General features: G+C 40.3%; 1 protein-coding gene across 3 annotated transcripts; it reads right to left on the bottom strand.

The window, feature by feature from the left end:
• Positions 1–15093: 15093 nt before the first annotated feature.
• Positions 15094–18292, bottom strand: setmar (SET domain and mariner transposase fusion gene). 3 transcript variants are annotated; one of them, XM_050039356.1, is made up of 3 exons: positions 18120–18292; positions 15379–16177; positions 15094–15188 (listed from the first exon to the last, which is right to left on the bottom strand). In XM_050039356.1, exons 1-2 carry the CDS (start codon positions 18225–18227, stop codon positions 15380–15382), a joined length of 906 nt encoding a protein of 301 aa, XP_049895313.1. In that variant the 5' UTR covers positions 18228–18292; the 3' UTR covers positions 15094–15188; position 15379. The 3 variants fall into 3 exon arrangements, with proteins under 3 accessions (XP_049895313.1, XP_049895314.1, XP_049895312.1); XM_050039357.1 differs by lacking the exon at positions 15094–15188 and having other exon boundaries at positions 15268–16177; positions 17685–18292; XM_050039355.1 differs by lacking the exon at positions 15094–15188 and having other exon boundaries at positions 15268–16177.
• Positions 18293–23318: the final 5026 nt, after the last annotated feature.

Genomic DNA, 23318 nt, shown 5'->3' with positions numbered 1-23318 from the left:
GATGCCCGCCATGCCCAAAAAATTTAACACAGCATGACTTTAACTTCACATTCTCTGTTATCTGGAGTGACATGTCCGATACACTGCTATAAACAGATATATTACGACAGCTATTGGATGGGTGCCGTTAAAGTGTCCTATAGATATTCATGCTCCCCAGAGGATGAGTCCCAGTGACGTAGGATCCCCTAACTTTTCCTCTCATGCCGTCATCCGGACAAAGGTCTCACTTATCCTGTGAAAAATCTCAACATCTCCCAGACCGATCCCCAGAGGATGTATCCTATGACTTCGGTGATCCCCTAACTTTTCCCCTGGTGCCAACATCAGTTCCAAGTTTCCATTTATTTAATGCTTTGGTTAATGACCAGTTACTTGCTAAATTAATAGCATTCCCATCAGCATCAGTTGTACTTTGTGTTTAGTGCAAAGCAGCAAATGTTAGGATGTTAACACTAACATGCTGTGGGTGAAGACGGTAAGCATTATACTTGCTAAACATCAGTATGTCAACATTGTTATTGTGACCATGTTTGCATTTAAGTGAAAGCACCACTATATCTACGTAAAGCGTCACAGAATATCTTGTCTGAACCTCCAGTAGCGAACACCTCAATGATCAAACGATTGCAAAAGAAGAAAACAGAACTCCCAGCTCTGTTAGATCACAAGCGTCATCTCTACTGACAAAGTGCAGATGGTTTCAGTGGTGTCACATGTGGACTGTAGTAAAAATGTTGATCAAATCCATGTGACTGGAGGTTTTTGTCAATGTCTACATTATGTCATGTATATAATGTCAAAAACAGAAGCACACATGTTGCCTTACAAAGAGAGGGTCATGCTGTGCATGTCCAAGTGTGAAAGGACACAAGATAAAGACATCAGTTGTGTGTGCAGTCTCCTGTCAGAAACACTGATTTTGCAACTGGCAGTCTGACTTCCAGGTTTGTGATGAGGACACGCCTGTCTGTTTAGTTGTCCATGTTTTTTGTTTCTTTCTTTTTCTTTTTTTTTTCTCTAACGAATATTGTTGAACAGTCTGTTGCAGGGTCTATGCACCATACTCGCACAGACAGATAGCATCTTCTGGTTTTGCCAATGGACCAGCAAGTTTCCAAGTTTGTATTGTTAGCCGTGGAAACCTCAGTCTCGCAACTTTGAGTGATCTGGTTCATTTGCAGCTGACCCATTAAAATCACACTGACATTTCCAGCTTCTAGAATTGGAACAGACTCTTGTGCTGAAATATTTAGAAGCATTGTACGATACTGAACTCACAAATAACCTGCCATATGAATAAAACAGTGTAGGCAGACTGTCCTCACAGTGATCTTTATTCATCCAAGACAGTGAAGAGACTCAGATTTCCTCATGAAAGCCTGCATACACTAAATGATTACATCTGAAAATGTGTAAAAGCTTAATTATTCCTCATGGCAACATGGATGAGAGACAAAGAAGCACAGGAATAGAAAGAGCACTTTCCTCCCTAAAATGAGCTCAGCTGCATTAACCAAACCCACTGATGAGCTGTTAACTTGGTTCCTTAGCTACAGAATCTGGAGGGATGATAAGAATGGAGTAAGTGGGGTTACACAAGTATCCATTACCATGAAAGTGCTTCTTTTCTTTTCCACATTCCACATCCGCTTTTCACAAGGCACAGTAATATCTTAGAGATGTTAATGGCTGCAGCTTGCTATGTTGTGCTCGAGGCCAACAAAAACTTCTACACTGTGATTCATGTTTTAATGTGCTGTATTTGTGGTGACATAAAACCCAGCTCGATATGATGCAGTGAGGGATTAAAAAACACTTATTATGCATGTGACTCCACTTTCTGTACCGCCAGACTCTCTTCCTTTTACTGGTTATGCAATCAGTTATCATTATCAAATTATATCAAAGAATTCTACCAAAAGTACATTCAGAAACTCTTATGTAAAAAATAGTTTTAGCTTTATGTTGAATCATAATCAATGTGAAAAGGAAGGATGAAGAGTAAGTGTGTCTGTGTGTGTGTGTGTATCCGAACATCAATCTCTGACACCAGCATGTGTGTCTAAATGCAATGATGTCAAAGTCATGACATCACAATTTCTACGAAGCCTCCATTTATTCCACTGAAAGTATTTCCAGGCTTTGGTTAAATTTGACATTAAGTGAAGTTGAATACTGATCACTGAGTACTCAGTTGTCATGGATACAGTGTACAGACAACGGGCTACCATTCTACCACAGAGCAAAAAAAAGGGTTTGTATATATAGAAAACTGGACACAGCTGTTGCTTTGAATAGCAGTAATTCTGATGTCAGACACAGTTTGATTTGCAGCTTGATGAACACAATGCTTTCTTTATTCTCTGGGTATTTTGTTCATCATAGTACCCTTCTGAACCTTAAGAGCTTGTCTGCTGCCAGAAGGCTTCCCCACACAATGCATGACCGCAGCAGCTTGTTTTTCAAAAATACCTTAAGGGTCATGAAAAAGAGTTTGGTGGGAGGGAGCAGTGATTCATCCCGATCGGTGGTCTGACTTGAAGTGGACTCAGAGACATGGGCTGGTTTTTCTAACAGAATTAACACATGACTAACAAATTAACGAAAACAGCATCTGCATGCTCGGAATGCACCAGAGGCAGAGGGATGACAAAATGCAGCGGCCATCTGTGTGGGTGCACAGATTGTGAGATTCATCATTGTGCATGTGTTCAAGTGAGTATTCTTGTGTGCAGATTCAGGCCTTCCCTAAGCAGGGATGTGTGGGCACAATGGTTGGTAGTTTGCTTGTCTGAGGCTCTGATGGTCCTCTGTGTGGGCCATGCCTGCAAACCAATCCTGGCATTCATCAGAAATGTCAGACTAGAGCTAAATATATTAGGAGCAAGGAGTCTCTTGTGTTGTCATTATTCCTCTTGGAAGGAATATTCAATCTTGATTTCATATCTGAAATTGAAGGATAACTTTGTTATTTTTCAACCAGGACCCTACTTCCCCATGTCTTTGTGTCTGAGTGACTAATGAGGACTATATATTTTTTTAAAAATTGGTCCAGTATTGAGTATAGTGCTGCAGCCAGCAGGTGTGAAACAGGCTGCATTGTAATCCCTGGGAGCAATTGACAATGTCAATGTGCATTTGAGTTCTCAGTGGGCCAGAAAACATAACAGCCTGAACCGAACCAANTTGTGTCTGAGTGACTAATGAGGACTATATATTTTTAAAAAATTGGTCCAGTATTGAGTATAGTGCTGCAGCCAGCAAGTGTGAAACAGGCTGCAATGTGATCCCTGGGGGCAATTGACAATGTCAGTGTGCGTTTGAGTTCTCAGTGGGCCAGAAAACATAACAGCCTGAACCGAACCAACCCATGTACGTTGAAACCCGAACCTGACCCATCCAAGATCATCACATAAAAATACTGAGCCCGAGCCTCACCAAGCATCTGGTGACGCAAGCCAAACGAAAATGGACCAGCTCGGTGGATCACCAACGCTCCACACTGTATTTCCGCGCCAGTGAAGCTACCTACTCCGACTGGTATGAAGGACAGAGAGCCCAACATGGAGCCTGGCTGCTCCGTCTCCTTCTCTCCCTGCCTGCAGGGCAAGAAAAAGTAAGAGCTGCCGTCCAACAGACCACCTTGTAGGTCCCTACTCACCTTTGGCTAATTTCAACTTAATTATCACCACCTCCATCTTCTTATGTTTTCATCTCTCTGACCTCATTAAAAGTGACACTGCCAGCTCCCTAACCCCACCCCCTCTATTGTTTTTGTCACTGGTCAAAAGCCACCAGGCTACAGCAGAAAAAATTAAAACATTTTGTTGTTGTTTTTTTTAATTCATTTTTTCCACAGCCCAAGCCCTGCACGACCTGGCCAATCAGCGCATGTTATCGGCCCAAACCCTGATCAATCAGGCTTTTTCGGGACCTGTCAGGCTCAGATTGAGATTGAGAACTCTTATTTACGTCCACTATAAGGCTCAGATTGTAATAGAGTGGTGCAGGAACAAGTGCTGAAACGTGGAGCTGACTTGGCATTTTTGCACTTCTGGTTCCCTTATCTTGAAATCAGTGAATTTTTTTAGATGGGTTGTTTGTTCGATGCCTGAAATACAGTCTGTGGTTTACCCATGCTTTAGAGATTTTCACATTTGGTTCTATGACATAGAATAGCTCAGTAAATACCCAACTGAATTTTTAAAATTTTTAAACTGTTTTTTTTTAAAGATATTTCTGGGGGGCATTTTTGCCTTTTGAATTGATAGGACAGTTAAGCATGAAAGGGAGAGAGAGAGAGAGGGAGTGACATGCAGCAAAGGGCCACAGGCTGGAGTCGAGCCCGGGCCGCTGCGGCAACAGCCTTGGACATGGGGCGCCTGCTCTATCCACTAAGCCACCGACGCCCCAATACCCAACTGAATTTGAAAGAATTTATCTGTCTCATAGAGACAGTTGCTAACAAGTGGCTTAATAAGCCTGTCAAGAGTATGCCAAATTAACATGCAGCGAAATGACCGTAACCCTAAATCCATACAAAAAGGAAGAAGAAGATATTGGCCAATCAGAAAACTGAAAAAAAAGCTATTACAGGTAGGCTGTAACTGTAACAGTGACCTATGTAGTGACCTACCTGTTAGCAAGGCTTGAGCTAGCTCACATCCGCATTTGTACAAAATGTTGCCTCACAAAGAAAATAACTGAGCACACTGATGTTACAAGCCCAAAAATATGTTTTCATTGTCCACAATTCAACACTGAAAAAAGAGTCTGAAAATCTTCACCCTAAACGAGTTTCAGTGACCTAAAATGCAGTTTGTGTTTGGACGAAAAGCACGCACAACAATTTTATAGTATCCTGCGAATAAGTGCCCCTCGAATGACGCTAGGTACCTAACGTAAAGTTATGGAGGTTAGGTTTATGGAAGGAAACTTACTGTGGTTAGGTTTAGCAAAAGACACATGGTGACAACGAACCTTAAAATAACTCAAAGCTCACTCAAAGTTCACACCGTTCAGAACACTGGTCTCCTGGGAAAAAGTCCCGTGTTTTTTTATCCATCCACCACCCCAACCTGCCTACTTACAAGACAGCTGCCTCATGATTAAGTAAGATATGTACAAAATTTGGTGCATTAATTTTCGTAGGCAAATGTATGAACAGTGCACGAGAACAGCCTGACCTGTGTAAGTGTATCCAAAACCCAAGTGGACATACATTGACGGTGGGCAATTGCCCCGAAGGATTACATTGCAGCCTGTTTCGTGGCTGCTGGCTGCAGCGCTGTCACTCAGGACCAGACCAGTTTCAAAAACTGTTGTCACCATTTGTCACTTAGACACAAAAACAAGGGAAAATAGGGCTCACGTTGAAACCTATAGATTTTACCCTTTAAGTCCATATGATTTCCACTTTTCCACATTTTAAAAGGAGAGATGGACGTCTCAAACAATATGGTGGCCTGTAACTGCTGTTCTGGATCTGGGACATTGAACCACTGAAGACATGATGCCACTGGGAGCAAGAACCATAAATAATGGCTTATTAGCAATTTCAAGCTAAATGTAGAATACTGACAGAACTTCTTTTAACTTGAGCAGCCTCACATCCACAGTTGTATATTCTGTACAAATTTGCTCTATCTGACAACTGGAACAATGCATCTCAGGATCAGTATGTAACCTCCACAACTGGAGGACAGAACTACATGGTGTGAATTAGCACGGGGTAAAAACACACTTTGACATTACACACTGAGCACAGGACCTACCATCGTTGTGTGAAAAGAAGGTCATACAAACAACAGTCTATTATCCTCTGTCTGTGTGCCAGCCTTTTTGAGGCTGTGACGTGCGCAGACAGTTAATGACATCATGTCCCCTCAGAGTCGAGTTGCACAGTTGAAGCTTAAGAGGTTAGCCATACCTCACTTTGCTCAGATCATGGACCCAAGTATTGTCACATAATTATCAGCCCCTCCCAAGAAACCCTGTGTGAAACCAGGTTGCTTAAAAAAGCGCCCTCTTCTTCTTTTGCAGTTGTTTTACAGACCACAGGCAACCACTGAGCAAGAAGTAGGGTAGGAGAACACACAGCTGAACCATCAGGCATGAGATAAGAACACAGTGAAGACTTTTTGTGTTCCTCATTTTTTTATAAACTTGCAGTCTTCAAGTCGATACTCATACTGAGGCTCCTTTATTACAGAGAGGTCCCTCATCATGACTTGCCTGCAAGACAACAGGTATTGCTACAGCACCCTAGTAAAAGGTAGAGATCTACCTCACTAAAAATAAAAGACAATTATGCTGGCATAATGGCCTGCATATTCCCAATGGAAATAGTCTGATTAGACCAGCTGCAGAGATATTCTAATTAGGTCTTGTGATTTTGTGGTATAACTTGTTACCAATATAGGAAAAAATAAGTTTCACACTGTGCTGTATATTGGATTTATTGAACCTTGTATGCCAATCTGCATAAAGAAGTGTATCAGTGATAATAGTATTAATGATAATATGTTTCTGTCAGGCTGGGTACTGATCAAATACCCATTCAGACACTGTGCACAGCAAGGAAGATCAGTTCACAACATCTCCTTGGTTATGGCATGATCAATATGCCAGACTATACATATATGTCCCCAAAATTATCTGCCAGACATTTGATTTATGGAGACAGATGCAAGTAGAGTTTTAAACACTTGGTTGTTTGAGCTAGTCTTGCTCATGGAGAGCAATATCCAAAGAGGCAGTGGTCTGAAGTCACTTATTTAACCTGCAGAACATGCTCTGTAAGCTGCTTTAAATGCAGGTAATCCATTAGGATCAGTAGGGTCCTCTCTTCACTTTCACTACACTTCACTGTAACCTACCTGGTTATCTAAATCAGTCTGTGTACATAAGTATTAAATTGTTCACAGAATATATGAAAAAAACTATCAATGCACAATAATGGTTCTGACCTCAATGCACACATTATAATTAAATTAGTTGATTAACGTCATTTCACCTTTAATTCATAAAAGAAGTCTAATTTAAAGAAATGTTGCTGCTTCACATAAGAGTTTTAAATAACAGCAGTAACAAACAACAATACATTTCCAGGATGAACTCAAAGTCTGTGCTAGATGCTGTAAGACAGGACTGGTAATGGGATTGCTGCAGCTTAGTTTGCAGCGAAACACTTGGGATGGTCTATTTGTCAGCGAGCTGTTGCACAAGGTTTAAAAATGAAGTGTGATCCACACATGATTAGTCTCAGCCTGACATGCACAGTAAGTGTCTTCCACAATTGCAGCACCACTGTCGAATGCATTACCACGCTCCACTGAGCATGTCAGTGGGATCATTTGAGGTAAGATTGTGACTGCAGTGGGACATAATGACAGATATGTTATGTTGGAACCTATTATTATCAGGATAATACCTTATATTCATACATACCTGTGTTTCCCTTTTATTAACATCTTCTAAATTACACTCAGCCAACTTCAAGCATAAGTAACACTGCAAAACTGCTTAATTAAAGCTACAGTCTACTTTTATTAAAAAAAATATTGTCATATTTGCTGAAACTGTTACTACACCCTGACAGTAGTACATGAGATAGATAATCTGTGACAAATGTTGTTTCTCGTTTTCATAGTGCTGCTAATGGCATTTACAAGAATCCACCTTGCCTGAATGAAAACAGCCAATCAGAGCTGAGGAGTCTGTAATACAGCTGTCAGTCATGTCAGTCACTGCTCATGAGCTGCTGTCAAACTGTCAAACTATGCAGTGCTGATCAAATATGAATCAGGATTCTGTCTCGAATGTTTTTAGAAAAATGCGAATATGACAAAAAGTTACTTTTATAAAAGTTACTAACTACAGCTTAAAGAATTTGTGCGCTGTGAGTATAACGTAGGTGTAATTAAGATATGTACGTATGTGACGGTCTGATCGGTGGTGAGAGCAGCTGTGGAGGTGGGTGCTTCCTGGGCTCCAGAACTTCCTGCTGAGCCCACTGCAGGTGTCCCAAGCTAAATATAACTTAACATCTGTGATCTGTGATGGGAGGAACCAGTTTGAAATACCCATTGACTTCCTCTTCCACTAACTGAAGCGAAGCTGTGAAACACAACCCACTCCACTGGACACCCTGTCTGAACAGGATGGGTTATTGTAAAAAGTCAGATCTAGTGTGTTGATGGTGATTGAAGAGCCCCAACAATTTCCATATAGCTTCTTGAACTTCTATCTTGAAGGAAAAAACAACTCAGCATTTGATTTGACCAAGTTTAAGCAGTTAGAGTATTTTGTGGATACTGAGCAACTTAAAAGACAAATTTAATGCAGCTGTTCTACTGTCAATATTTAGTCAATACAACAGGAACAGATCATAGAAAATGTGCAGCACCATGTGGTTCAAAGAAACAATAGGTTTCATACATCACTACAAAGTCAAAGAGTCAAAAAAAATGTTTGAAATTGGACTTTGAAATGCCTTTGCCAGCTGAGGCCCAGCAGATCGCCGCCGTTTTCTAATTTATTTTTTTTCTTGACTTGGCTGCAGGATTCAAGGCAAGGACATCTGCTCCCTCATCAGAGAGGTGCTCTATTTTTGAACAAATGGACTGCCAGTTGTAATATCTCCACTGGTCACTCATCCTGAAATAGCGTGTCGCTTCTTAATCAATGTGATGCATGGCTCTCATAAGCATAAGGTGCATCTTTGTATCTTTTGTCCTTTCAAGCTACATTTGGCAAGACATTTAGGGAGAAGTTTTATTGGCCTAAATCAAAGTAGGGCTGCAACAAAAGGCTCCCATGGTAAGAATGCAGCCTGTTTATAAGAAACATCTGTTCTTACAGCAAGACTATGTCATTTCCGCTGTAGCCACAAGGGGTGATTACAAGATAACAGCACACTGGCTTTCCATTTATTTTTAAGGCTATCTTGACTCATTTGCTTTGAAGGAATAGTTCAACATTTTGAAGCTTTAGATTGTCATCACTTGATGAGAGGATTAATACCTCTCTCATGTCTTAACTGTATCTTCTTCTCATCTAACTCATCTAACAAGAGAATGTGTATATTTCCCAAAACATCAAACTATTGGTTTAAACACAGGGCAAACAAAAACTTTTGAAAGTGGTAAAGCCCGGCTGGTAACATGGTGTGAGCTTTTGGTTGCTGTAACTGAAAATATGGATGCTATTTTTAGTTGCCTTATATTTTGATTAGTTAAGATACCATGTGGTTAAACAGCACCTCAGCGTGACATCAAAGAATGTTTAAAAGCTTTATTACAATGACTGAACAATTTATTTGCATTATTTTTCTGATCTTATCTATTCGTTTGGGTTCATGTGGTTCTTGGTCAGTTGAATTAAAGGGAACATTTGTGTGTGATGTTGACAAGTTAGTTGAACTCTTCACACAGTCAAGCAATTTCATTTGCGTCGCCATTGTCTCTAAAACAGCGAGTAGGTTCAGGTTCTGACTGTAAGTGAAATATTTAAATATCACAGATACAACTAATATCAAAAATGTATTTGTTTTGGGGTGCAGATTTTGCTGTTTTTTTATTTGTTGAAAAGTAGATGCCATTTTTGGCAACCAATAAAGGCCAAGAATTGACTGCTAGGTTCTCAAAATGGTTGTCACTGGCAACCTGGCAACCATACTGTCAAGCCCTGCTTTGGGGACGTAACTGACAGCAGGTTGAGCAGTGCAGCATTTCATTTACCTAAAAGTCGGAGCTGGGAATGATGTCACACCAGAGTTGACTACTTTACAGTAGATCGAAAAAGCCAAGATGTTGTTAGTAATATCAGTGTTAGCCAGGTTAGCCACTGTTAGCAACATCAGTTCATAACGCATTGCGCTGTATTTTGCACATACACACACCATAGCAACACATCCCCAGATATAAGTTGGACAGTTCTGTGTGTGCGACTATTTCACAAATAAGACAGAAGCGTAAAAAATAAACAGTATATTACTGAAACTTTGTTGTTGACACATGGAGTAGCCATCTTGGATTTTGAGGTTGGGGTTGATGAGGTTCCTTGGACTTTCCGATTTGGAAATCTGACTCCTGTTACAATTTTCTGACTAAGAATTCTGAACGTCCAACTTCCCTGTGAAAATGTAACACACCATGAGACCACAAGCAATATATTTTATACATTGTAACAGTCACACAATCTCAAAACTGATGAACTACTACTACTACTCAGTTACATGGCAATATCTCTATTTAAAGTTTGCTAACATTAGTTAAGGTTAGCCACCATTAGCAACTAGCTAGCTACTTCAACTATATTCTGAGAAAGATGATTATTTCCTATTTTAAAAGTTAGAACTAGAAGTGACAAAACTTAAACATGAAATTGAAATATTAGTTCAGATATCTCTCTGACCAAAACTCAATTGATCGTTTGCCTGGTCACTACTGGTATGAAACAAAATATTGCAAAACTTCTGGGTCTTCCAATTTTTCAAGCATTTTTCTGTGTTTGCATGCTGAAGCCACCACTATGCACAGCCAACAAGTATTCCTCCAATACCATTCAGACAATGAGGACAATAGTCCTCTAGAAACATTTATTTTCTCCAGAGAATTATTTCAGTTTTGCAAGATACATGATCTGCTGTCATTCTCAAAATGCAGTGCTCCTGCATTGTAAAGCATCCCTAACATGCTTGTTTTTGTACAGAGGGGGTGTTGAGCGGGTTCAGTGGGGAAGTTCACCTCATGTGATTAACTGGTGGTTGCTAGGTGACCATCCTGGAAAGGAGCTATTCATTTGCTGTCCAGCACTTCAACAGTCAGGATTTGAGGACAGCCTTTCATGCACCTCCGACCAAACCCCTGCTGTCCAAATCACCTCCTGTACACGTTGACAGTTGCCATAGAGATTCCAGGGACATCTGACTCAAAAATGACATGAGTCATGCATTTGAAGAGATTGTTTTTCTTATACTATACTATACGAGGAATAAGGGCTGCCTCTCGTTTCCAAATTAAATGTTGAATCTATAGGTAGCAGAGATAAATACCAGGCCACTGCACAAATGATTTAGTTGATGGTGGAGAGAGCAAAACCCTGACCCAGAACTTTCTATACATTTCTATCCTTCGGCTTGAGAAATGCTTGGGTATTTTTTTTCTCTGCATAATCTCTGTCCTAGTTTTCTCCAAGGCCACAGGCACAGCCTACAGTACATTCAGCCACGTTTCTCCACATGGCAGTATAGTAATTCTAATAATATATAGCATCTATTATAAAAACTACATTTTCTACTGCTGCTCTGACTGTTCTTCCTCCCAAATTGAGGGTAAATCATACACCCTGCAGATGCCAATAAACGTAGAATTTATCTTTTGTTTTATCACACTCGATTACTATTTGATGAGTTCAAGGGGTTAGTCTGACATTGTACATGGCAAATATGTTTACAGAGCATTTTGTTTGCACTGGGAAGTCAGAATTTCTGAGTTCCTAGGTGGAAATTTAAACTGAAACAACTGAACTCAGAAAGTCAAAGGAACCTCATCAACCCCAACCTCAAAATCCAAGATGGCTGCTTTTTGCATCAACAGCTGTGAAAGCTACAGTACTATACTACTGCGTAATACAGGCTTTTCCCATGCATATGCGTATGTTTTCTAATGCACTTAATTCTTTGTATTTCATGTAAGTTTGTGCATAACCTAGGGTGACCATATTGTGATTTCCAAAAAAGAGGACACTCAGCCCGGCCACAAGGTAGCCTACTTAAATGATACTCGCAGTTTACTCAAAGATGCCTTATAATTTTAATATATTTAAAGTTTATATGTATGGATAGAAAATTCAGTTATATTACAAAATAATATCTCTCAAAGACAGAAATTCAGATAGGCCCCAATAGGGGACACATACACTCACTAGAGTGTGGCTACCCGATCCGAGCCCGATGGTACCCGACAGGTCGGCCGGGTTTGGTCAGAAATGTAGCTATAAATTGTATTCGGACTTGGGTCGGATTCCGTCAGCTTTCAGTGAAAATGTAGTGTAAAAATAAATAAAATCCTATTGTCTGTCCTGTTTATTGCTTGGGCACTGTTATTTACGTGACAACACCTGAACATAACACACACAGACACACATTGGCTGTTTGTTTCTACCTCTCTCCTCGCTGGAAGTCTCGGACCTCCAGCCACCCGCCTCCGCCTTGATTAAACGCTGAAAATAAAATAAAAGAGGGAGACAGGTTTTTCCTATTTTATCTTATTTTGTTTTATTTCTCCCTCTCCTCTCGCTAGAAGCGTCGGACCTCCCGCCGCCTGCTCCCATCTCAAACACTGAGGTCTGCCTCTCCACAGAGCACCCACGGCCTGTTAAATAGCCTGTAACCATGTGTAACCACTGTGTGACACAAACTCAGTGCTTTAGTAATTAAATAATGTCGGGCTCAGTTTGGTTTCGGACATAACAAAACAGAATGACTGTCGGGTTCGAACAGAAACACACACACACACACACACACACACACACACACACACACACACACACACACACACGCACACACACACACACACGGAAAACCGGACATTATCATCAATTTATAAACATCCCCCGGACAGTACATGAAAAGTGGACATGTCCGGGCAAAAGAGGACATTTGGTCAGCCTATGGCATAACCCCCATATTTTGAGGTAGCAATCACGTAACCAAAGCACCGACCAGGGTAAAGAGGGAAGATGTCTCAAGTGGTCTAATTAGGAGGCAAACTAGGTTAGTGGATGGGTCACAAAACACAGGACTTTCTCCCAAGACTTTCCCCAGGAAACTGGTGTTAGGAGCCGTGTTAGTGTCCTTGGAGTGATTTTAAGGTATTGCCTCTCCATGTTTCTTTTCCTAAACCTGACCTTTGTATACCTAACCTACATAATTTATGTTAATTACATAACTTTACATTGAGGAAGTAATATCACTAATGGGCTGCTAATGTGAATTGTAGGATATCATAAGAACTGTTGCATGTGCATTTTCATAGGTTATCAGTTGTACAATTGCTAACCTAGCTAGATCTGGTATTGCTTATAACATCTTGCTTTTCCAACTTCTTGTACTAAAACATGGTCAATTCAGGTGTGATGTCTATTACAGCTCCAACATTTGACTTCCAGGGTAAGCTGTATTTTTTGCTGTATTGCCCTAAGTTAGATAAGAAAATCCATGCAACGTTTAGGACTGTATGTTCAATATGAGGCTACCACTAGCTGCTGGTTAGCTTAGCTTCACACAAAACCTGGAAACAGGGGAAAAAGTAGCTTGACTATCTACCAGTGACAAAATCCACCAACCAGCACCTTTAAAGCACACTAACGCATACAAAACCCAAGTGTAAAAATAACACGTTGTGGTTTTAGGAGGGGTTATGTGCTGAAATATTCAACAATGTCACCGTGACAAGATCTCCAAGAAGAGTTAGTGCCTCATTTTTACATGTTAGTTTTACAAGATATGACATGTTAATTAGTAGCTTTTGGTGGTGGTTGACTTTGTTTTTCAGGATAGATCCAGATCAGCATTTCCTCTTTTTCAGTCTTAGCACCAGGGCTAAAGTATGATAAGTTGAGCTAAGCTAAGCTGCTACTGGTTGGTATACAGTATGGATGGTATCAGTCTTCCCATCTTACTCTTGCCAAGTAAATTTGCATATTTCTGAAAAATGTAAAACTTAAAGGCCGGGCAATATGGAGAAAATAAAATATTACAACATTTTTGGCCTAATACCACAATATCAATAGTGCGACAACATTGTAGTGTTGACAGTTGGTGCTTTTGCAAAATATTTAGGCAATAATGATTTTTGATAACCTTATGTTGTAATGTGGAGATAAGGATACATGGGTAAAAGCAAACAGCTAGAACAGTCTGGTAACTATAATAAATTACAACACTTAACTGTAATGCAGCCTTTAAAACCAGGAAATGAAAAAACTTATGATATAATGATGATGACATCTAGTCTCATATCACGATATCAGTATATTGCCCAGCCCTATAAATTAATTCTTAAAGTTTTGTTATTAATTCCTGAGTATAGATCGGATCAGGCACAATGCAAAGAACAACCCATTTAAAAAAAATCTCAGGTAACCCTCATAGAGGAGAAAATATGGGTCGAAATAACAACATCCTGCGCCATTCGCCTCCCCACTGGGTGACACAAAAACCAATCATCTTGACAGCAGCCTCTGATCGGCTGAGGGCTTCCACCCCCTCCACCCCCCACCATTTAGTCTCTCTCAAAGCCCAGTGTGGCTGGAGCACTGGTTCCATTTCTGGATGAAACACGGTCTCCATCCTAATTAACCCAGATGTGGATATTAATAAGATGAAAGCAGGTCTAGACTAGAAACAGGGCAGATTGAGCGGAGAGGGTCCTGATTTCAGAATGGTCACACTGAAGTGGGACACCTTCGCCCCTCCTTTGACAGGGGAATAAAGGCTGTTTCTATATAAAAAACACCCCCTGGCCCTTTTTAATTGGTCCCACCTCTCTTGAGGTTTGAGTGCAATGAGAAGCTGAGAATATCTACAAGGGGAGGCTGCACTGCATGAAGACGGAAATGTCAAGTTGATGGAAACATATGACAGCCATTACTTCTACTGAGAATTTGGGTGTTTTGTTTTTGACTGACATGACATTTAGCTTCGGCAGCTGTAAGGGTGTAAGGATTCATTCTATGGTGAATGTGGCTATTAAACCACCTATAACCTATTGTACATCATTCCACCAATCTCTGTCAGTGCAAATGATGCTTCTGCTCCTTCCAGATTCATGTGTTGTGTGAGAAATGGGACCTCAATGTGCCAGAACAAGATGAGAGCTGCAAGACTGTAAATCTGGTGGGAAATGTCATGCACAGAACAAGCATCCCCCGATAGATGAAATGAATTGTAAAAGTGAAAGAACAGACAGGAGTGTCAATAAGTTTCTCCTTTCAGAAAAATAAAACTTATTTTTCATGCCTTGAGATTTAGTTTTCATTGCATCGTCTTACATTGAGTGGGAGACACTGGCCGATCAGGAGACACGGCGGGGACCAAACAGGAAACAATGACGGGCACAGACATGACTCATCCAGCTCATTGTGTTTGTGGAGCCATCAGCGAGTTGCATTGTCTTGTTCTAATGAGTGGTTAAATTAACCAAGATGTAAGGGAAACTGAAAATAGACCAAGATAAGACTGAAGGATGGGTTTAAAGGAAATTAGAGGCATTAGGTTTGATAAAAATCATTTCTTCATCTCTCAGAAATGAATCCATCTTTATACATTCAGATAAAAACAAATATGATATGACATTTAATTTCATTTACTTCACTTGATAATCGATAAATCCAATGGGAGGAACTGAACACAGTTGTTGGCACCACAGTGGCACTCTTTCCTCTGGAGTCCATCTGTCCTGCTGGCCTGTATGGCAGCATCATTTTGTGTGGACAGCATCTCTACAGGTGGTTGATTACTGTATCCTCCGGAGTAGTCAAACGTCAGCTCCTCTTGCGCATCAATGTTCCGTCCAGCAAACAGCGCCAGCCTGGGAACCACAGAGTGCACACGGACTGGCTGCATGAACAGGTTGGGCTGGCAGGAGTGGTTGAGAAAACGGCCTACATTTCCCACCATGGCAGGGTCCACAAATGTCTCTGTGATGGAGCCTGTACCTGCATGCTCCCTTACGGCAATGATGTAGTTATTTTCCTCAGATCTCTGGGCGAGCTGTCTGCGTCTGGCCTCCTCAAAACTGATCACCTCTCCTGCATACTCGCACACAAATGTCCCATGTGGGATTGCCTCTAATGTTCTTACTCCCCAGCCCCTGTTCTCGGTGCTGTAAACCTCTAGTCTGAGTCTTGGCCCTCTCTGCACCACCCGGTTAGAGCAGGCATCACTGCAGGTGCAAAGGGCATTGCACTCAAACACAGGCGAGCAGTAGCCAGAGTCCGTCCTGCTAAGGTTCAGCAGTGTGCCTGCGCTGTCGTACGCCTGCCCATGAGTCTGCAGGCAGGAGCAGCTCTCAGTGAAGCAGGAGTGGGAGAGGCAGGAGCATCCAGGAAGGGTTACTTCACTGGGGTCAATGGTGCAACCTGGTCCCTGAACATTATCTGGGGAATACTGGAAATGAAAACAAATTTTACAAGTTTAAAACTGTAAATAACAAGAAATAAATCAACCACAATCATAAATCATTTTAGTCAGTTTCTCAAACAACATTCACAGGTTCCACCTTCTAAATGAGAAGGTTTGTTTTCTTGTCTTCGTCTTTTAAGACAGGAAACTGAATATATTTGGGTTTTGGACTTCTAACCGGGCAAAACAAGACATTTGAAGACGCCACCTTGAGCTTAGGAAAACTGTGACATTTCTGTTCTATCGTTTTATAGACTGAACGATGAATCGAGAAAATGATCTGGAGATAATTTATTAATAAAAAGTAATAGCTGAACTTGAAATCAACCTTCTTTAATGACTTAATGCATTACCACATACAACTCTAGTTTTATCACATTCAGCAATGATGATGACTTTCATGTCTACAGGATGTTTCTTAAAAATTGGTTACATTTTAATGCAGTCAGAGAGGTCCTCTGGAGCATCGTGGCCAGCAGGCCGTGTTAACTAGGACAGCTCCTTTGGTCCTACAGAGGCAGTTATTTTCGATTCCCTCCCCTGGAGTCAGAGGATGTGTCTGTAGCCTGTAATGATTTGCTGTCATCTGCTGGTGAAGCAAAGTATTTCATGTGATAGAGCTGATAACACCAGGTTTCAGCAAGTTTTTTTCTAGGTTTGCTAGACAAAGCTTAAGTAGGACTTTGACCATAAATAAAATGCATTGTATTTTTTTTTATTATCTCATTTTTTCCAAACACATGTCAACAGAGTCTTTGCAGTGTATTTCAGGCAGTGCCAAAGATCTTGTATACATCTTATTTATTTCTTGGAGCCAGACCAATATGTAGCCAGTACTAGCTTAATGCAGATATAACAGTTATTCATAGTTAAGATACTGTATGTTTCACAAGCTTTTTTTGAGAAATAATTCATTTTCACAAAATTTCCACCTCATAACATACACAAATTCTATGTTTGTGTTATGTGTTTATATTAAAAAAAAAAAACTAGGAAGTTGGCTCAAGTTGGTTCAAGTTGGCTGTAGTTGGCCTTAACACCTCAAAGGGATTTAACCTCTTCCACTCCAGTATGCTCAGCCAACATTACTGTCTTTCAGAGACTGCAGACGGCTGGGCACATTTAAAGCTCCAGTGAAGATATGGTGATGATATGGTGAGGATTGGTATCATATCCAACGAGAGGACTAAAGAAATTCCTTGGTACCAACCATGTCATGATAGCTTGATGGGAAGGGGGTTAATAACAGCAGTTTTATTCAACGTTAACTTGTTTTGCCGAATCTTTTTTTGTTGTTATGTAATTATTACTTTACTATTTAAATTTTTTTTTTTACGTTACTGTATTCCTTATCTTGCTGACTTTAATAATCGGTTGTTACTTTCTCTACTTTCACTGTTAAGGTGACCTTGAGTGTCTTGAAAGGTGCTCATAAATAAAATGTATTATTATTCAGGTCAGGAAGAAAGGGATCATACAATAAATGCATTACATGACTCATATGTCATCCCCTCTTGGTGAAAGTGGTGCTGTTACAACCATCCCCGGTCTCCCCTGAATGATAAAGTGCATGATGGCTGATGGCTCTCTCCATCTGCTGCAGTGTCAGGGTCCTGGTATTGAACATGCTGGCTCAGTATCAAAGTCACCTGGGACACTTGAACACAACACTGGCATAATGTAATTAATGACACCTGTGTGTTTCCTGCTATGACGTGGAAACAACAGTTAACTTGCAGGTGTTAATGTATCTAATTGAGGTACCAGTTCACTGTAAAGCTAAACACATGACATTATATGACATTATATTGTTCCTAAGGAGACGTTCCTACTCTTAAAGCACTCCTCTAGCAAAATAAATAACTAAAACGCATTGGACTTCAGGGGCTCACGTTACATGTGTTCAACTTATGCTACGTAACGTTACCTGAAATTCAGGAAACGTCATTACGGCTGAACTCCGTTCAGTAAAAACAGGAACATTCTCGAGGCCGTTGCTCAAATCCGCTAAATCCACATTTCTGTCAATATTCATATCCGAAGTAATGAGTGAAACAGCGGCAGAGCAGCTGGGATGTGTGCGTCGGAGAAGCTTCTTCTTCTTTTGGTGTTACGTGGGGTGGCAACCGGATGGAGGCGCATTACCGCCACCTACAGTGTTGGAGTGTGGACCAGCACTCTGTCCCTTTATACAAAGGTGAAAAAGGTTCTTAGAAACACTTCTATCCATTGATGAATTAAGGACATCATAAAGAATGTGGTGATAGAGACCTGAGAAGCCACTATGTTTGAATAGTTGTTGTTTTATTGTGGATTTCTATATCATATGTTGTATTTGTTGCATTTTAAATGTGTTTTGATTGGCTGTTAACATGGCTAGGTCTCTCTTGTAAAGGAGATTTTCAGGTCTCAATAGGACTTCCTGGTTAAATAAAGGTAAAATAAAATACAATAAGGTAAAAGCAAAACATAACATAACAAAACAAAACAAAACAAACAAAGAAAAAACATCACCCCAGTTTCTTACAATAACCTAAAAAATTAGTTTCCCTGAAACCGATTTTAAATGTACGGAAGCGTATTGCTGCCACACCAGGAAAAAAATAATGGGTCAGTATTATGTTATAACGTGAAAAGTTTATTGGTCTAACAAGAAGTTTTTCACATTATAACAATATATTTTCACGTTAAAACGTGATAACTTATATTGTATAAACGTGAAAAGTTTCATGGTATAACGTGATAATTTATATCGTACGTACATGAAACGTTTCACGTCATAACGTGATAATTTATATTGTTAGGACATTACAAATTCCACATTATAATGCAATATATGGTCTCGGGAGGAGGTGAACCCATATACTCCGGTTGTGGTTTGACACTTGGCTATTTTCAATGAACAGGCATCAACATGGCCCAAAACACGGATAACGTGAAACTATATTGTAATAATGTGAAACTTTTCACGTTTTTACAATATAAGTTCACGTTTTAACATGAAACTATATTGTTATAACGTGAAAATATATTGTTATAACATGAAAAACTTCTTGTTAAAACAATAAACTTTTTACATTATAACGTAACACTGATCCATTTTTCCAGATGTGGCAGCGATACGCTACAAATGCATGTTTTCCACTCATTTTTTTCCTCCATTGTTGTGAAGGAACGGAGCTCTTGGAATAATCTTTGGACTTTAAAATTTGGACTGGATTAGAAAAGAGACATTTGTTTCCTATCTATGACTTGTGCACTGCCTGTATATGTACCGTGATTCTTCTTATACCATTATAAATGTGTCTTTAGTTTCTTTCTTCTTTCTGTCTTCTTCCTTTTTTTATTTTGTAGTTTACCTGGATTTTGCAGTGGTCAAAATGTATGATATGTGCAGTTTGTTCAATAAAGTTTATGCAATTGAAAAAAAGGTTCCTCTTCCTATAGCTGTGACTTCCGGTAGTTTAATCACAGGCTAGCTCCCTCAGGTGACGTATTTGTATTACTACAACACTGTAATTATAAACCATGTGCTTTGGACATCTGGCCACACTCAGGACAAAGTGGGCAGCAGCTCATTAAGGACAAATACAGCACAGCATGAGATAACTGTTTCATTTAACTACTGTGAGGAAGGAACTGGAGAGCATTAGAAATGTGGTCTCGCGGTGTCACACCTTTTTTTTCTGTTTATTTATAGGCTACCGTATTTGCCCAACAATGCTTTTCTTTCTTTCTCAGTATTTGTCCTTACATCTCCACTTATGCATCATCACCATCAAGCCCACGCAGTTTTATAGTATCCAGAAGACAACTGCAGAAATAACATATGGCCTGCAGATGGCAGTACTAGTTAGGCAAAATACTAATATTCCTCCTGCGATTCTACAGCTAAACTTCTGCATCGTAAGCAAGTGACATGGACTGAAATAGCTGAATGAAACACATGAAACTGTAGTTAAGTAGGTTGATATATGTTATCTTCTTAAAGGGCTAAGTGTTCTTTAATGATGAAGCCTCCTTTGTACACTCTTCACCTTTCACTCTATCTCAAGATAAAGCATTTTAACTGCCAAAGAGCATTATTCCGACTCCCCACATGGGCAAACAAAGCTGAAAACATGAATGTGAGTCTGCCTGTGGGTTCACAGCAGCTCAGACAAACAGGCCACAGTGGTGTTAAGGCCTGAGAGAAGGGTCATGATTCAAGGCCTTTTCTCTCTGAAGTTCAGTTACACAGTTCAGTTGTGTTTGCCGAACTCTGGTGTCTACTGTCAGATGATTCCAGACTGGTGTACAATTAATGTTGTGTGTTCTTTAATCCCAGTAAATACTAAAGTGATGGGTATGAGTTTTCAAGCCTAACCTCTCTGTGGTGATGCAGTGTTGCCATGGTGTAATTCATATGCAGTGGTTTATTCTCTGGTGGCTATCTGAGGCAGATGGGGGGGAGGTCACATTGTCAGCTGGCATTTCCACACTGCACACAAGTGACCAAGGATTTTCCTTTGAGAATCAGCCCTCATCTTTGTCCTTGGGTAAAATTAGGGCTGTCAGTTGTTAGTTCTGCATCTAGGTTTCACAGATTGCATACTCAATCACAAGCTGAAATGTTAGAAGAAAATGGTACAATTAACTAATTGACAGCTGACTGACTGAACATCAAAGGAGGTTACTGCCGAAAAGAACGTAGGCTTCATGACTCAACTGTTGTGCTCCACAATTAGATGATACAAGATGAAATAGCTTTCAACAAACACAACAGACATGTGTACCACCTTAGTTTAGTCTGTTCGCATGCTGACGTTTGCTAATTAGCACTAACACAAAGCACAGCTTTGCACACCACACACACGCTTGTGTACAGCATGTGTGCAATGCTTTGACACCTTTTGCGGAAGTATAATTTTCACCTTGCAGCAGCAGTTGTTGACGCAGTGGCCACCGACTTAAGTCATCAAATACCAACCCTATGCCAGGGGATCTCTGTATAAGATACCAATGCACAACGGTGTTATGAAATGCACCAGTGGGCAGCAGTTTGCAATGCCATTGGTAACAACTGAATATAAGGAGACTAAAAGTCCTATAGGGTGGGATGGGAGGTGGATGGTTCCAACAAACTCTGGCCTTTCACCCAGGAGCCTGCAATTTATTTCCTGTGTGAATGTTGAACCAAACCATTATGTTTTTTTCTAAATCTAATAATGTGCTTTTTTTGCAGAAGGAAATAAATGTAAATACAAGGTGTTTTACCGACGTTGTAAGTTTATTTTGAAAAGACTATGCATTTATCAAGCAGAAACTGTACAGTTCCTGTGAAAACAGAAGAGTATTTTGAAAAGACACAATGCATTTAACCGGCGTAAATTGAGACTGGGTCCCGGATCATCAACAACAGACGCAGGAGGATAACTAGCACGTAATATGTAGACGTGAAAGCCCACAGACAAAGCGGTTATATTTGATGAGTCGGGATGAGAACACATTCTGTCCTTTGTCTCAGTCTGATGATCCATGCCTTGCTCCTCCACAGTGTCTGCCTCTCAAACTAAAAACCAAGATGGCGACGACTGAAATGTCGTCAAAACCTCACAAACCAATGGGCGATGTCTCGGTAGCTATGTCTATCATTTTTGCAGTCTATGGGGTAGATCGTAAACCTCTGCGTAACCCTGCACTAAAATGATCAACTTCTCCCCCACATTTACCAAATTGATGATATTAATGGAATAAAAAAAGGAATCTGCCTGCTGTTATTGATTGTTCCATGTCATATGGCACATTCCGGGACAAGTAATAAAATTTTGTAAACCACCTGGACTATTGCTCACCTGTATGTGTGTATGTATGTGCTATCGGGAAACTTCAAATTGCACAAAACAGTGCAGTTAAACTTGTCCCACATTGCCCTTTAAGAATGAACACAGATAACACTTATGGCTATCAGTGGAAAAAAGGCTCACCCTAAGTACAGTCTCTTTCTTCAGCAACTGCATTTATTCCACAAAACCTGAGTTTTTACACAGTCAAGTTACCAAATATAGCAACTTTTATAGTTATGTCACCAGAACAGCAGATGTTGGCCAAATCATGTCCCCTTGCCCAAAATCCAACGCTTAAGGACAGTTACTTATTAAGTCATCCGTCACTGGAATAGCTGCCCCCTTTACATACATCAATCCAATAATAAATCCTCATTTAGATTTAATTTACGGATGCATTACTTAAACAGCTGATCAATGGTCCAGTGTTGGTCACAACTTATTCCTGTTCCCTGGTTACGGCCCCTGGTGGCTAACTCATGGATTAATTGCAGGATTAATTGGATAATGAGAATATCATTGAACGTGTATCAGTATGGATGCGTCAGTGAACTTCTACATCCACGTAATATAACACAATGAAAGGTGCATATGTGATGAAAAGAGTGCAGCACAGAGGTGATATTGTATACAGCTTCTATTGTAATTAATCAGATGCACACCACACACACACTTGTGTACAGCATGTGTGTGATGAATATAATGCACTGAAATTCGGACCCCAGGAAGACTAACTGTTGTCCATGGCTTCAGCTAATGGGAATCCTTTTAAATATATAAATAAATATGACATGCAGTGCATACTGCTGCAGCCTTCTGGCCCCTAAAACTGGCTCTTCTGAATGCTTGCACAACGCTACCAAGTTGCTCCCGCTTTGAGCACCTTTTGCACCACTACATTGACAACAATGGATTTGAGGGTGCAAAAAATGGGTCATGTGTTCGGGCCCTTAGCTAGCTAGTGTTAACAGCTGTATAATTCACTCGATAACAATAAAGTAAGCTTAACACCAACCCAGTGAACTGTGACCTGCTCTTACTGAATCATTTGCATTGACCCAACAATACATTTTGAGATAAGCTAAACTATCAACATAGCTAACTGGAGAGGAGAGCTACTGAGAGAGCTATTGTGATTACTGACATGTCGTTGCCAAGCTGATTGTCACCACAGTGGCAGTGTTGGCAGTTGAGAGACTCCTCCCTTGACTCTCTGTCAGCTAGGAGAGAAGTGTGCATGGTATGTTTTCTAAGAATAATAAAACAAAGGATTATTTTTTACTGAAGCTGATTTTTATAAA

The sequence above is a fragment of the Epinephelus moara genome, chromosome 24 (assembly GCF_006386435.1).
Source record: "Epinephelus moara isolate mb chromosome 24, YSFRI_EMoa_1.0, whole genome shotgun sequence".
NCBI lineage: Eukaryota > Metazoa > Chordata > Actinopteri > Perciformes > Serranidae > Epinephelus > Epinephelus moara.
Note: the sequence above shows the minus strand (reverse complement) of the source record. Positions and strands in the feature narration are given on the sequence as shown.

Coding starts and splice junctions, on each gene's coding strand:
- setmar (XM_050039356.1), bottom strand. CDS start 18,227: ATGAATATTGACAGAAATGTGGATTTAGCGGATTTGAGCAACGGCCTC. Junction 16,178..18,119: donor TGACGTTTCCTGAATTTCAG/GTAACGTTACGT, acceptor TTTCATTTCCAG/TATTCCCCAGATAATGTTCA.